Below are 14,207 nucleotides of genomic sequence, written 5' to 3' on the forward strand. Positions count from 1 at the left end.
ACATTTCAACGATAGTTAGAACCTTTGGATACGGGCTTGTTAGTCGAATAATAATAATATTAATAATAGTGATAGTAATAGTAATAATAATATAATGTATCATAAACCTACTTACATTTCCGTTTATACAATTATTTTCTATAACAAAAAAACTATCACTATGATCAAGTTATTTTTAATAAACCCCCTAACAACATATAAGAAGGAAAATATAAATCAAATTAAAATCATTCAACTCACGAATAAAATGAACGGGAGAAAAGATAAAATTATAATCTTTCCAAATGGACTATTAATTGACTCATTGTGTAAACATGTATTCATCGTTTATATTAATGAAAATAAATTGGGTAATACTCATGTGCATAATAATAATAATAATTGTATTAGATTTCACTAATATATATATATATATATATATTGAATATCCTGTTCGCAATTTGAAATGAATTAAAAAGATTCAAGTTGACTTAAATAAACCTGTTTTATTTTCTATTTTTCGACTAGTTATTGTTATTTGTGTTCTGTGCTTCTGGTAAATAGAAAGTTAACTATCGTGAAACTATTTTACATTCCAGTTTTTTATTTGTTCTAAATGATAAACTTTTTGATTATAAAAGAGATTTGTGCCTATTCGCAGTGATATTTTTGGGCATAATAGGCACAAGAAAACTCTATTGATTTGAATGATTATTCGGTTTCATAGTTTACGGGAGTGTATATCTAATATGCATATATATATATATATATATATATATATATACATGTACTATGTGTGTATATATTTGAAAGTGGATAGGTCGATAGATGTGCATTCCTTAAACAGGCGAATGTCAACGTCCAGATTTGTTTTTTCTTTCTGTGAATACTCTATAAATAGGTATACTTAACTTATACGTGTACTTGTACTGTATATACATATGCATTGACACATATACAGATGTGTATGCATGCATATGTGTTTTCCAATCCAGTTAGGTTTAAATCAATAGACAAAAGCATATAAATTGCTGCCTAATTTTACCTCTTTTTCAAGTAAACTGTAATCCATGATCAAATAAACTTCTTTTTATTGATAAACAGGTAACAGTAATTTTCGTTTGTGACTTTTTTTTTCATTGATAATGAAATGATTTCAATACTATTATTATTCCCCTCTGTTGTTGTATTGAATATCCATGGCACAAATTGAAATCATAGGCTACAATGTTATGTATACTGATAAAAAAGAAAATATTACAGACGTTTATTTATTTATTTATTTTTATTCGGTTAAAGTAGTATGACCTACTTGTGCTTTGTGTGTGTTTGGTTATTTCAGGTAGTTTGTGTTGGTTGGTAGATGGATGGATGTACGTGTGCTCGTACACAATGCACATATCTACTGTTTTATAGTGTAAATCTATCTTTATGGTGTGTATATATCTGCCAATAAATACTCATATACGCATACACACAAACTAATAGTCTAATATGTTTACTTAAAGAGCACAATTATATTCAAAGCAAAATCTACCTAGAATAGTAGTACAAACATGTCCGAATAGCCTATAAGCATTCAATATTAAAAGAAATCAGACAGAAAAAGATATGCTTAACAATTTAGGTTGCATTTTATATTGTACTGTTGCATTTTATTGCATTTCATTATTTAACAACTACCCTTATTTGTTTGTTATGATTGTTCTTTCTTTAAGTAGTTGAAAAATTCAACTAATAAATAAATGAATAATTTACATAATTTTTTTTTGGTTTTGTTTTGTTTATCAAATACAATTACAGTTTCATCATGTTTTGATTTACAATCAAAGTTGTGTAGGAAGGAATGAAATAGATTCTATTTTGAAGATTATGTGGCAAGTTACCAATCATCAAACATGTCATCCATCTTTCTACAGGAAGTGTTGACTAACCTTATATATCTATGCAATACATTCTCAACTGTCTAAGTAATTTAAAATGTTCTTCAGAAAATATTTATTAAAATTGATCCAGGCAAGCAAAAAGAATTTTATGCAAAAATCCTTAGTAATTAATGAATCAATTTTGTTAGTATCAATCACTGATTGTTAGATTTTCGCTTCATAAAGAACTAACCATTTGTTTTTAAAAAATGAAATGAAATTGAAGAATGTTCATCATTATTGTTACTTGGTAAAAGATTTCTTGAGTTGTACAGTTGTTGATAGTTTCAGAAAACAATCACCAGTATACATAAACTATTATTTTAATTGAGAAAGTTTCTTCAAGACATTGTGAAATCAGAGATCATTTTTAAAATAAAAGATGACAGTTGAATTAGGGTATCATCATCATAAAGAAAGTCTTAAGAAAGTTTCGTGTTTTAAGCACTGACTTAACAGTTACGACATATTGTTGATGAGTTCTAGTTTTTGGTGAAGTCTTTTCCTCTGAGCTGGATGATTTGGTCGTGGGTTTTCATCGTTATTGTGAACGAGATCATCAACACTAACTTCAGATGGAAACTCCATTATCACACGAGTTCTAATCCCAAACAAAACAGCTGCTTGTAATTTTCCTAATTTCAAAATTGTTCAAAGGGTCTTGATTTTTTTAATATAGTGTTTCTCATAAGTCTGCTAGTTGAATCCTCAATCGGATTTCCCAACCGCTTCTAATAATCCCAGACTTAGTCTCCACAGCCACTTGAACATGAGAGAAAAAGCGAGAATCGAAAAATCAAAGACTAGTAATGAGGATTCAATCGTCATACCAGAATAAGGTGAATTCATTTTAGCTAAATGGTGCAAGTTACTTTAAATGACACAGAAAAGTATTGATTCAAGTTTAGGATGATAAAGAGGTGTAGATTAATTAAAGGAATTACTGAAAGTCCAAGCACTATTTACTTGAATTCTTTATACAATGAATATGTGAATATTTTATTAAGAGGAAACTTGAAAGTGAATAAGGAGACAAGAGTTTAACTAGATAACACGCAAATCAAGTTAAAATCAGACTGCTTCACATCTGGAAAACAATTATATATTTTTTAGTCAGTGAAGTAAAGTGTTTACTTACACACGATAATCCAACAGTAAGCAAATTATCTCACACTGCACCTTACTACATATAATGATGCTGATATACATTCACGTTCAAACATAAAAATATCGCTAATATCACTAGATAGGTTATTTGAATTTGAGCTTCCTTGGGATTGTTTTCAACCATATAACGGACAAGCACTGTGCACTCAATGTCGAGTCATTTATACTGATGGGCTTACTACAACTTCGTCTCAATTTTTGATCTGGTCCAACATATTATTAGATCGGTGAAAACAGGCAGTTAATTTGAAAAATATGGTGTATTTACATTATGTTTTACGAAGAATTTGATCATACATAAACTTGAAAAGGCATTTATAAAAATTACTGAAGATCAATTAAATGGCTTCAGAATCACTTGGTATTAAATGCCGCGATAAAGTAAGAAGTAGAAAACCATGTTCATCGATAATAAAACATCTAGTCAAAATGAGCCATAGGGTTGAAAACAACAATAACGTCTTTAAAATGTTGCATAAAGTTTTTTTAGGATGAATTCTTAAGCTTTTTGACGCCTTTGCTATTCACAAATTCACACCCTCTTTATATATACAGAAATAATTTGCCGTAACCTTGAATTTTTTCTGACAATCGTTAAAACATTTTTACAACCTAGCGTGGTGTGACGACATCCTATTCTTCTTGTAGTATATTAATTTTTCTCTTTACCTAGAAACGTATAGCTTCATGTATATATTTGAACTACATTTATTTGATATCCATTAGTTCTTATAAATACCTTGACAAGTTTATATGCGACAACATTGTTCGTAATGTATAATGTAAACAAATTACATTTTTCAAAGTAACTACCTCTTCTCATTGCGCATTCAAATTTGATCGATCTAAATATTATAACATTAGTTAATGCCCAGTAATTCAAGGTTTGGAATTAAACATTTGTAGCATAATTGTAAATCCTTTTCCATAACAGTTGTGAAGATGAAACATTTTATTGACTGATAAATTTAAATAGCGCCACTCTTAAATGTAAGGTACAATGTCATGTAACAACAGATAAACTGCCTTTCATACTCATTGAGTTAGATCAATATTTACACCGACACAAACAGATGAACAAAAATCAAACGACAAAATACATTTGGAGGATGTTGTTATAATGAAAACTCTTCTTTTCATTTGTAAATATTTGTGACCAACAAGGGTATTTGAGATTGAAATTTGTTAATATTGTGATGTTTATTTGTAAAATATTGAAAGTACAATGTTAAGGTCCAAGAGTTTTGATTCCTTCCCATGTTAGCTTGTTATATACAGTGATTTAGATTTTATCAGACAAAGTAAATTTAGGTACCATAATTTGCATATAGTGAATTCAAATAGTCTCATAAACACATATGAAAACCGACAAGAATGAGTTAGGAGAAGCAAAGTTTGTGGTGCATTGTACAATATCATTGTCTACATAATTTCTTGAACGCTTTACAGATTACTACAAAAGATTGACACTTTGTTTCACAAAATACGTACTCCCCTTGTTCAAAAAGCAATTATTTTTATTACTAGTTGACTTTTACACGTTGACTTTAGAGAACAACTGATTAATTTATTTACTGTTGAGTTATATCATCATAACTGATGTAGCATCTGACAACTAAGCGCAATATCATGGATTGGTTGAAGTTGGACATTAACACCGTTGGATGTCGGCTTAGTGGTCTGAAGGTTAAGCGCTCTAGCGAGACCGAAGGTTCTGCGTCCAAATTCTAAGTGCGATATCGTGGATAAGCGCCTTGGAAGAGCCCTATGCCGTTCAGTTTTTTCAGGTTTCCAATTTGGTGTAACATTGATCGGTTCACGATTTCAATATTCCCACCAGGGTTGAAAGATATCTTAAATCAAGACATATTAGTCATAAACAATCTACAAATATTGTTTATCCTAATCATTCTTTAAAATATTGACTGTTATTGTATTATTGTGATTTAAATGAACTGCATGTTGAAATTCCATGTTGCTGGAAATAGGTATGAGGAGGATACTGTCAAGTTCATCTAACAAAAAATGTACAGTTTTTTTAAACAAATCAACAATTGTCTGATCACTACAAAGCTGAACAAGGTTTCGTCCTAGTATGTTAATAGTCCGCAACCACGAAGCAGTCATGAATATAAATTAGCTACTTCAGATATCGTAGTAAACACTTATCATTCGACCATGGGATTAGATTGTCAATATTTTTTATCTCCTATCGAATGGCAAAAATGTGCGGTTAGTTGCAGTCAACTACCGTATATGCAATATGATCAAACAAAATTAGTTACGACTTATTATTCCAACCTCGCGGATCTATTTGCAAGCTCAATACTCATGGGTACAGAATTATAGCTTTTTAGGGGTGTAATATATAGTCAACAAAATATCGGCGAAGTTGTATGCACGAACGGGGATTTTTAGCCCTCTTGTAAAGATAACTTATTGCACATACTATTATTACAAAAACTGTTTTCATTTATCTTGAAATTATAAGAACCCGGAACCACTGGATAGCTACTTCATTTATTGGAAATAAGTCCCTCACTTTTGAAATTAAATCCGAAGCCATAGAATCGTGATGCAAGGAAACGATACCATAAATTTATAAAAATACAATTATTATTGGTATTACCATTAGCCTTTTTATTATAGATTTACTCACCAGTCCAGTGTGTAGAAGTGCCAACAGATATTAATTTCCGAGTTTTACAAGGAGGACCAAGTTTGTCAGTTGGAATACCACGAGCGCATGCTTGTGTTTTTTGATTGATTCTTTTACTGGTTGAAATTTCACTGGATGATTGTTGACCTAAACTTAATTCTGATGAATCATCGTAATCTAGGTGGTTAATGTTGTTTGGTGAATCAGATGAGTGAATTGAGGAATCATTAATTGACTGATTGCTGTCCATTTTACGATGTTTAGAATGAGCTGAGAAAAAATTGACAATACGGGTGGCAATAGTTTTATGTTTTTTGGAATATTTTAAGACAGTAGAACTAGGTGGTGGAGGCATAGATTCTTGTTCATTGCAATCCTTTTCGGATTTCGGTTTCGTTGTGCCAACAACTAAAAGAAAATAAAAACAAGTGGACGGAAAACGGTTACTTTTAATTGTTTAATGTTCTAAACATAATTTTTTTGAATTTTGTATGGTGCTTGTAGTTTTTATCATCTTTTAAAAAAACATTACCGTTAGATATAGGTTTGGAAATTCATCCATGAACCTATGAAACTAAGGTTAGATTATCAAATTTAATGTCGACCGTATCACTTCGAAATACAGAGCCACCGGGTCATCGACTGAGCATATTAGTTTTTCTAATTATGAGAGTTAGGGTTTTTGTGTTTGTATTAACATTAGTCATCCAGAATTATACTGTTCCACGTTATTTACACGATAGAAAATGTTTCAAAAATAACAGTGTCTTAACACCTGACAATTCTTCCATAAGGAATTTTTAGTACCGGCCTTTTGATAAAACTATATGGGTGATGGTTAGCGGTAGAATCCAGGACGCCTGTTTCGTTCTATTTGGGCCTAGTCAGCTGAAATTACCTGCATCCTAGAGTTGGTGACCACTCCGAAACTCCAACCCACCACTGTTCGCTTCAAACGCCACCCACTTAGTCACGTAGTCCACATAGTCACCGGCCCGCTGAATGAGATGGATTTTTGTTTATATATATATATATATGTATATATATATATATATTCGTCGTTTGGATCTTTCAATTGATGTTTAGGATAGCAAATGACCAAACATTTTTTGGCATACGTGCATCTTATGTGTACTACATTGACATTGCCATTAATCCCCGAATTGGATGAAACGAGCGTCTTGAGTTCCACTGCTAGCTACCACCCTAAAATGCTTGCAATATCAAGTCAATCTGCATAGGGTGCACATATGTCAATAAGAGACTGATCAATAGCAATCCTAGACTTCAATAGTAAGGTTCAAGCAACCAATAAATATGAATGATAAACATTTGCCAAGCCATAAATCAAAATAAAACTCATATAACATTTGGAATTTACGCAATAAATTAGAATTAGTTCTATTAGTTATCAGATTGATAAACTTGAATCTGTAAGTGGATCTTTTCATAGGGTTTTAGTCGTGATAAGAAATACTATGAATTGAATATGATTTCAATCCTGAAAAATACCAAATACAACGAAGCAGGAGCAAAAATATTTAAAAAAATTTTTAAACTTACTTTGGAGATCGTTTACAGACTCAATATTTTTATGTTTCGACTTTCCAATGTGAAATAAATATTTAGGACGTAATTTCTTGAAAGATAATGATGAAGATGATGATTCAGATTCTTGTCTTCTGTCATTTGGATCAGTATTATTTGACTTTAGAGAATCAGTTTCTGATTGAATGTTTTTATTTATGGGATTTCTTATTTCATTATTATTTTGATTATGATCTATGTAGTCAATTTCTTCTTCTTGGTCAGTCACATTATCGAATTCTTCTTGTACACCCTCAAGTCCAGAGTCTAAACATTCATAAGCTCTTGAGTTAATTCGCTGACTTATACTGGTCTTCATCCATGGATCCCAACAACTTTTCATTTTTTGATCATTATGTAACGCATCACGATTATTTATTCTACTATCATCTATATGTGATAATTTGGAGGTGCATAAAGTTGAATCCAATTTTGTATCAGCAACTAAATAATCAAAATGATTTTTTTTATTTAAACACGGGGCTAATCTTAATGGTAATTGACGTGATCTAATTGATTCCGATAAATTTTCTAATGAATCATGTAAAAGTGAACGATCTTCAGGATTGTTTTGAACATCAAGTAGGTTATCTGAATGACTATTAAATGCAGTTTTTTGTTTCGATACATTTTCTATTTTTATTTGGATTTTTTCTGAAATTAAAATTGAAACAACTTTATTTAAGTTTTGGCAAACAAGATAAACTTGAAATTTTACTGAATATAAGATTCCCCTAGTAAGTCGTATGAAAATGTTTCAAAATGATTACTTCATTAGGTATTTGTAAATGAAAGAAGCATCTTTTTATAATGTCTATGAAAACATTTAAAGCAAGATTTGGGCAAGTAAAATCATCTGAAAACTATAATGTCAATACCTTCATAAGTGTAAATGTACGAATGTTTTTAAAAAAGGGAAAAATGAGATGGTGATTAAAGTACTTTGATTTCAATTATTGAGTTGTAATTTTTGTATAATTTTCACTTCATTTACATAGACCTCATTCTATCAGCTAGTTCTCAAAACTAAAGTGTAACTCCTAATTGAACGTTGAAACCACAATAATCTCTATTCATCCGTTATATTAATTACGGTTATATCGAATTAAGTATTTTATTTAAACACTAACTATTCCATGTGTGTAAAACATAAATTCATCGAGTTTACAAAATAAATTCAGATGTATCTAACATAGAATGACACTTAGAAGAAATGTACATACTGCACAGAAGTTTATACAACTTGCACAATAAATAATTCTACTTTAGTAAACATAAAAGCAGAAAAAAAGCATCCTGAAAATAATTGAAAATCCTTGTTTAATGAATGAAAAGTGTGTGTTGCATATTCTTTGCTTTCATGCAAGTTAGATTCGAGTGAAAACAAAAATATTTTAAAGATGACATGGTTGAAAACCATAGACATATAGAATCGATTCACATTAGCGCATTGTAATATTGTATATTTATTGTCTAAGATAACATATCGTTCAGTCATACGAAAATAAGTATTCTCACTTGTTTATTTGATAAACAATCAAATTATCTTTTGAATGGATAAAACTTTACTAACAGTTAAAATATCTAAGTAACCTGTGTGATTAACAAGGTTGGGAGTAGAAAATACACTCACCTATGACATAAGATGAACACTATACATCCTAAACTAAAAATGTGAACTATTAAATTTCAATTTTAGTGAGGGGTAACAAACACCTTGAGACTTGTGAATTCTCGGGTTAGATCCCAAGAGAACACGTAGTTGTTAGTTTGGAAAGAAATAACTATCTCGATTTATCCTACTTTCCAGTTGTTCTGCTAGTGACTTTAGTCTATGGTAAAAATTGTACTTAAACTAGCGAAAATCTACAAAGAACCATATATCTTAGAAATTAATTAACCCAAACTATTATTTAGTAGGCGTATTTGTGTTTGAAATAAAATGTTCTCCCACGATTGTGATAGATGCCTTTTTGGCACGTAGAGTTATTTTTTTTTAGAAACTTTACGTAGGCTGAATTTATCCCATAATCTCTTCGCTTAGATTATTGCTTGATATGTAAGAGGGTAATAGCTAAAACTTAAAGAATTGTATGAATCCATTTAGTGACAATATTGATTACAGTGACTAGGTAATTACGTTTCTGCAAACTTGTCAGCAATATTTACTGTTCAATATCGATACAACTTTATTGGGATAAACCTATTCCAGGCACATATGCACACAGTGATATTGATTAATTAGTTGGAATACTATACAAGAGCTAATTGATTGTACATTACCTGCATATCCAGAGTTAGCAAAAATCGATACTTGTCATTACCTAGAATTATCAGTGAATTATTTTTGTTTGAAAAGAGTGACATATCATTCAAGTTAGATTATTTTTCTCATTAACTGGTTATATTTGAAAATTTCCAATATGAATCAAGGATTTTAAAACTGAGAACATAAACAGCCTAAAACTATAACTTGTGAATAGCTAAAAAAATTGTCAACGTTTCAAGTTGGCAACTTCAAATCCTATTTTGGGACTCATAAACTAATCAGAATTCAGTCAAGATTATCAACAACAGGATAGTTTAATTTCTTTCTAAAAATGATAATGACATCAAATACATTGCACAAATGATTCAGTATCTGAATTCAGTAGCTCAAATGATAACGTATTGAGCGTTTGGATTGAATATTACTGGTTTTCAGTCCAACTATCAACATCGACGATGGGATGGAGATAAATTCAGCTGACTAATCTTAAAATAGCCGTAAGCACGTAATCTGGATCTTTTTGATAGTCACAAATCCGCCTCTTCTATAAAAACTGTCATAAGGTTTCCGAAATATGGGTACCAATAAAACATAAGTTAAATAAAACCGATACTGATGAATTGCAAACAGCAACTGTACAAATCGAACTTATAGTAAAAACTGAAGTATTTTGACGTGATAATATGCTTCATTATTTCCCTTTACAAGAGTTAGTAAATATATTTTTTGATAGAATTCAACTGATAGTACATAATGTGAACACAATGATACTGGTCCTTTTCTCAATAGTTTATCCTTTTGATAGTGAAAAAATGGTCTAAAATGATTTGTTCCAGCTATTAATCAGTACGTCGGTCATGGATTCGATTTTAGGAGTTATCATGGATATATAATGTTAAAGATCAGTTAACTAATCGTAGCCCAATTCTTGTGTAAAAGTTCCAAACACGAGAATATGTTGTGGCGCTTACACACTTGGATTATATATATTGACCATGATTAGAAATAGTAACTTGTATTTTCAAGAACAGTGTTTCATCTATACAAATAAACAGTTTGATAAAATTCGTAGTTTTCAGTTTCTAGTGTTTACTAGAATACCAATTACTTCACTATCTGGCTGTTACATAAAATTAGATAAAATCATAACTATACTCAGCTTGAAAAAACGGTAATTGACGGGTCTTTCTTTTCTTGCTTTGACCTCACAAGTACCGACAAAATCATACAGTTTCATTTTTAATCATAACCTAGGATTGACCTTCACACAAGTTTGTATAAAATTGACACGACCTGAAACTATCTAAACAAACTGTCGATATTATTGAGAGAAAAAACAAAACCAACCATTTAATCAATTAACTATTTTTTTAAGCTTTATCCAATGTAAACTGCGCTGTAGTTACCCGCTTCTATATTTTGAATTTCTCGCTTAACTCATTTTGATGACGAGATTTCTGGAGATTTCTTCATCATTGTAAACTATAAATGATGATGTGTTCAGATCGACGTTACTTGTTTACTTGATTTGCAATATTTCTGAAGGTAATGATGTTCCAATAAACAATGATCGTATTATTTGTGCAAGGTTTTTCATTCTGAAGTTGTTATTCTATCAACTAAGCTAGTTATTTTGAGGCATATAGCTGGTGTGCATAGATAACTGTGTGACTATTCTGAATTTTCAAATTTCTTTTCTAAAAGACAGCTAACTTATAATTAAAAATAATGCACTTTATTCATTCAATAAATGAACATTAAGTATCGGATGTATTAAAAAATCACAATCCAGTAACATCAATAATAAATGGTATACCTGTTATACACACTGGAAATGAATATCCATGAATTAGAAGATTAGATTAATTCCTACTTATTAGATATCTACATTATGTGATGTCAATGAAATTACCCTATGTAAGGGATTTATACTACCTTAGGTCTATTAGTAAGAATGTTACTAACGATCCAAAAAGAGTTGATATCTTCTATAGGTCGAATTTTCTCAGATTGGGTAACTCGGTGATATAAAACCAGTGGCTATTAATATTGTTATTCTTTTGAGTTTAAGTTTGATATTTTTAATACGCTGTATAATCCAGTTTTTTTTGGTTTTAAACTCCCTATTCAATCTAGACAAAGCTTAGTCAGTATTTTCTCCAAGAAATAAATAAAACAATCAACCATTTTTATCATTCTAATCCTTATATTGACATAAAGAGGAATTCTGTATACTAATTTATACTTAATTTTCTAATTCACTTGTTAATTAAATTCAAAATGTAATGAAAACATTTAATGCACAGATTTCATACAGATTATACAGTTTGTGCCTACCGCCTACATTGAAAATATTTATATCTCATGTGTGTGTTCTTTTTTACTCTATTCATTATTTCTTTCTAAATTCTAGTGGAGAGAAAGAAATCAGAAGTATGGGGTTGAAAACTGAATTGAGGAAAAGTATAACAAGATAAAAATAAACTATGATGATGTATCGGACGATATTGATAATATAACACGAATAAAGTCGTAGGAAACTAATAATAATAATAATAATAATAATAATAATAATAATAACAATAATAATGGTAATAGTAATAATAATAATAATAGTTAGTTACTATCAAAATAAGGTGCAGATTCTTAACTATCTTCAACTCTACTAAAGCACAATGATCGATTAATAAGGAAAAAGTGCTTTACTGAAAGTTGCCATTATACAGCAAAGCTGCTGATAGACTAAAGGGTTGAAATCCTACCATCTATTTGTGTGTGTGCACGTGAATTAAACTTTTATAAAACGCTATGTTAAACAAAAACAAATCAACTAATCGAATGCCTGCAGCGAAAAGAAAAATCTTAAAAACAAAACACTCTAGCCAAAGTTTATCCTTGATATATTTTCATTATATACCGGTTAAGGATACTAAGTACATATATATAATTACATTGGAGTTTATGAACAAGTGATCAATAAGTAGAGGATAATCAAAGACAAACGGGAAACAGAATATCAATTTTAAATTTGCAAACTTGGAACAAACTATTTATTTTGTTTAATATTGTAAAACACCCATTTGGCTCAAGATACTATGTGTCGTATGCAGCATAAGCTATATTACTATGTAGAACTGAAGGTCCCATATGAAATTGGATAATGATATTGTGGATTGTTGAGCATTACTTTGGAAAGTTTTGCTGATTGTTCACACTCAGAGCACGTTTGCTGGTTAATCGATTTCATTAGTGTTGTTAGTTGCTTTTCAGTTTTCTCAAGCGCTGTTGTCATTGAGACATTGTAAGGTATATCATGATTACTAACATCAATGAGTTTAACCGTTATGTAAGCGGGATAAGTCAAAATTGGTCTTTTCATGCTGTGCATAATTGATTGACGCGATCAATGATCGGAATAATCACATATATAATGTATATCTGTATGAATCGTGAGAACTGTAGCGTTAAAGCCTAGATAATGTCTGGTTCTCCTGTGAAGCGGGATTGAGCTGTACTGCTCGAGTCCTAAATTTTAAGCCAAGATGGTGTCTGTCTCTTACGCTAAGTGGGACGGTTCTGTTCTGTTTGGGTTGTTGCGTGAAAGTTCGGAAAGAATGTGGTTCTCCCGAAATCCGATGTAAAATTACACTGGCCCACATAAGTATATTACACAACTTATATATAACTGTGTTTTATACATGAATCAACTCACTGATGTTAAAATTGCCAATTAAAAAGATAGCGGTTTCTCGTTTAATTTTATAAGACTTTCAAAAATTTCTAATCAGTTCGTTACGTTTAGTCTTGTAATATTTACTACTGGTGTTGAAGACTATAAAATTATATTGTCAAACATATAACTCATGAATTCATATCTTCGTAAGAACCAGTCTCTTGTCGGCACATGTGCATCAATTGCATTCCTAAATAACAACAGGAAGATACCAGTAGACAACACCAAGTGAATTTAAAACTTTAGATCATTGCACAAGCAAGTGGCTATCAGGACTCAGTTGCTAAGTGCATAACGCGATGGCGTTTGGAGCGAATGGTACTGGGTTCGAGTTCCAGAGTGAACATCAAATCTGAGATGAAGGTACACCCATCTGACGAGTCCCAAATAGAACGAAACGCGCATCCTAGACTTCACTGCTAGTCACTATCTGAACCAGTGCAATGCAACTGATTTACGAAGTATAAATCTTATGTAGTCGGGTCTAAAACATATTTTGTGCGGTAGAGTTAATGTTATTCATATGAGATACTAGTTTAAAACCTGCTACCTGTTGTAAGCAGATTAATTCAGTTGCTAGTTCGTCGGCCGATTAATTTCATTTTACGGAGTTACTATTCAGCTTGTGATTAATTAATTTGATTTAACCGTATAGAGGGAGACTCAATTACCGCTAGATTGAATTCACAATATGGGTTCACTTTTATGATAAATTAGCCATCAGTGAACCAACAGAATAAGATTTATTTGTCTATTGTATAGAATAAATAATGCTTCTTGAGAATAAATCTTTGGAAGTGATAATATTGCGTAATACATCAGTACACTTTCATATAATAATAATCAGCTTATTATTGGGCTTAGAGTATTAGTGATATTCATTGCTAA

General features: G+C 30.7%; 1 protein-coding gene across 1 annotated transcript in view; it reads right to left on the reverse strand.

Annotated features, from left to right (window-relative positions):
- The window catches only part of MS3_00002238 (uncharacterized protein), a 165,928-nt gene that overhangs the window by 82,181 nt on the left and 69,540 nt on the right, over nt 1-14,207 (reverse strand). The window contains exons 14-15 of the mRNA XM_051209811.1: nt 7,294-7,971; nt 5,731-6,138 (exon numbers count right to left, since the gene is read on the reverse strand). Coding sequence (XP_051075272.1) covers nt 5,731-6,138; nt 7,294-7,971 — 1,086 coding nt within the window. The remainder of the gene's footprint in view (nt 1-5,730; nt 6,139-7,293; nt 7,972-14,207) is intronic.

This window comes from Schistosoma haematobium, chromosome 1, assembly GCF_000699445.3.
Source record: "Schistosoma haematobium chromosome 1, whole genome shotgun sequence".
Classification (NCBI taxonomy): Eukaryota; Metazoa; Platyhelminthes; class Trematoda; order Strigeidida; family Schistosomatidae; genus Schistosoma; species Schistosoma haematobium.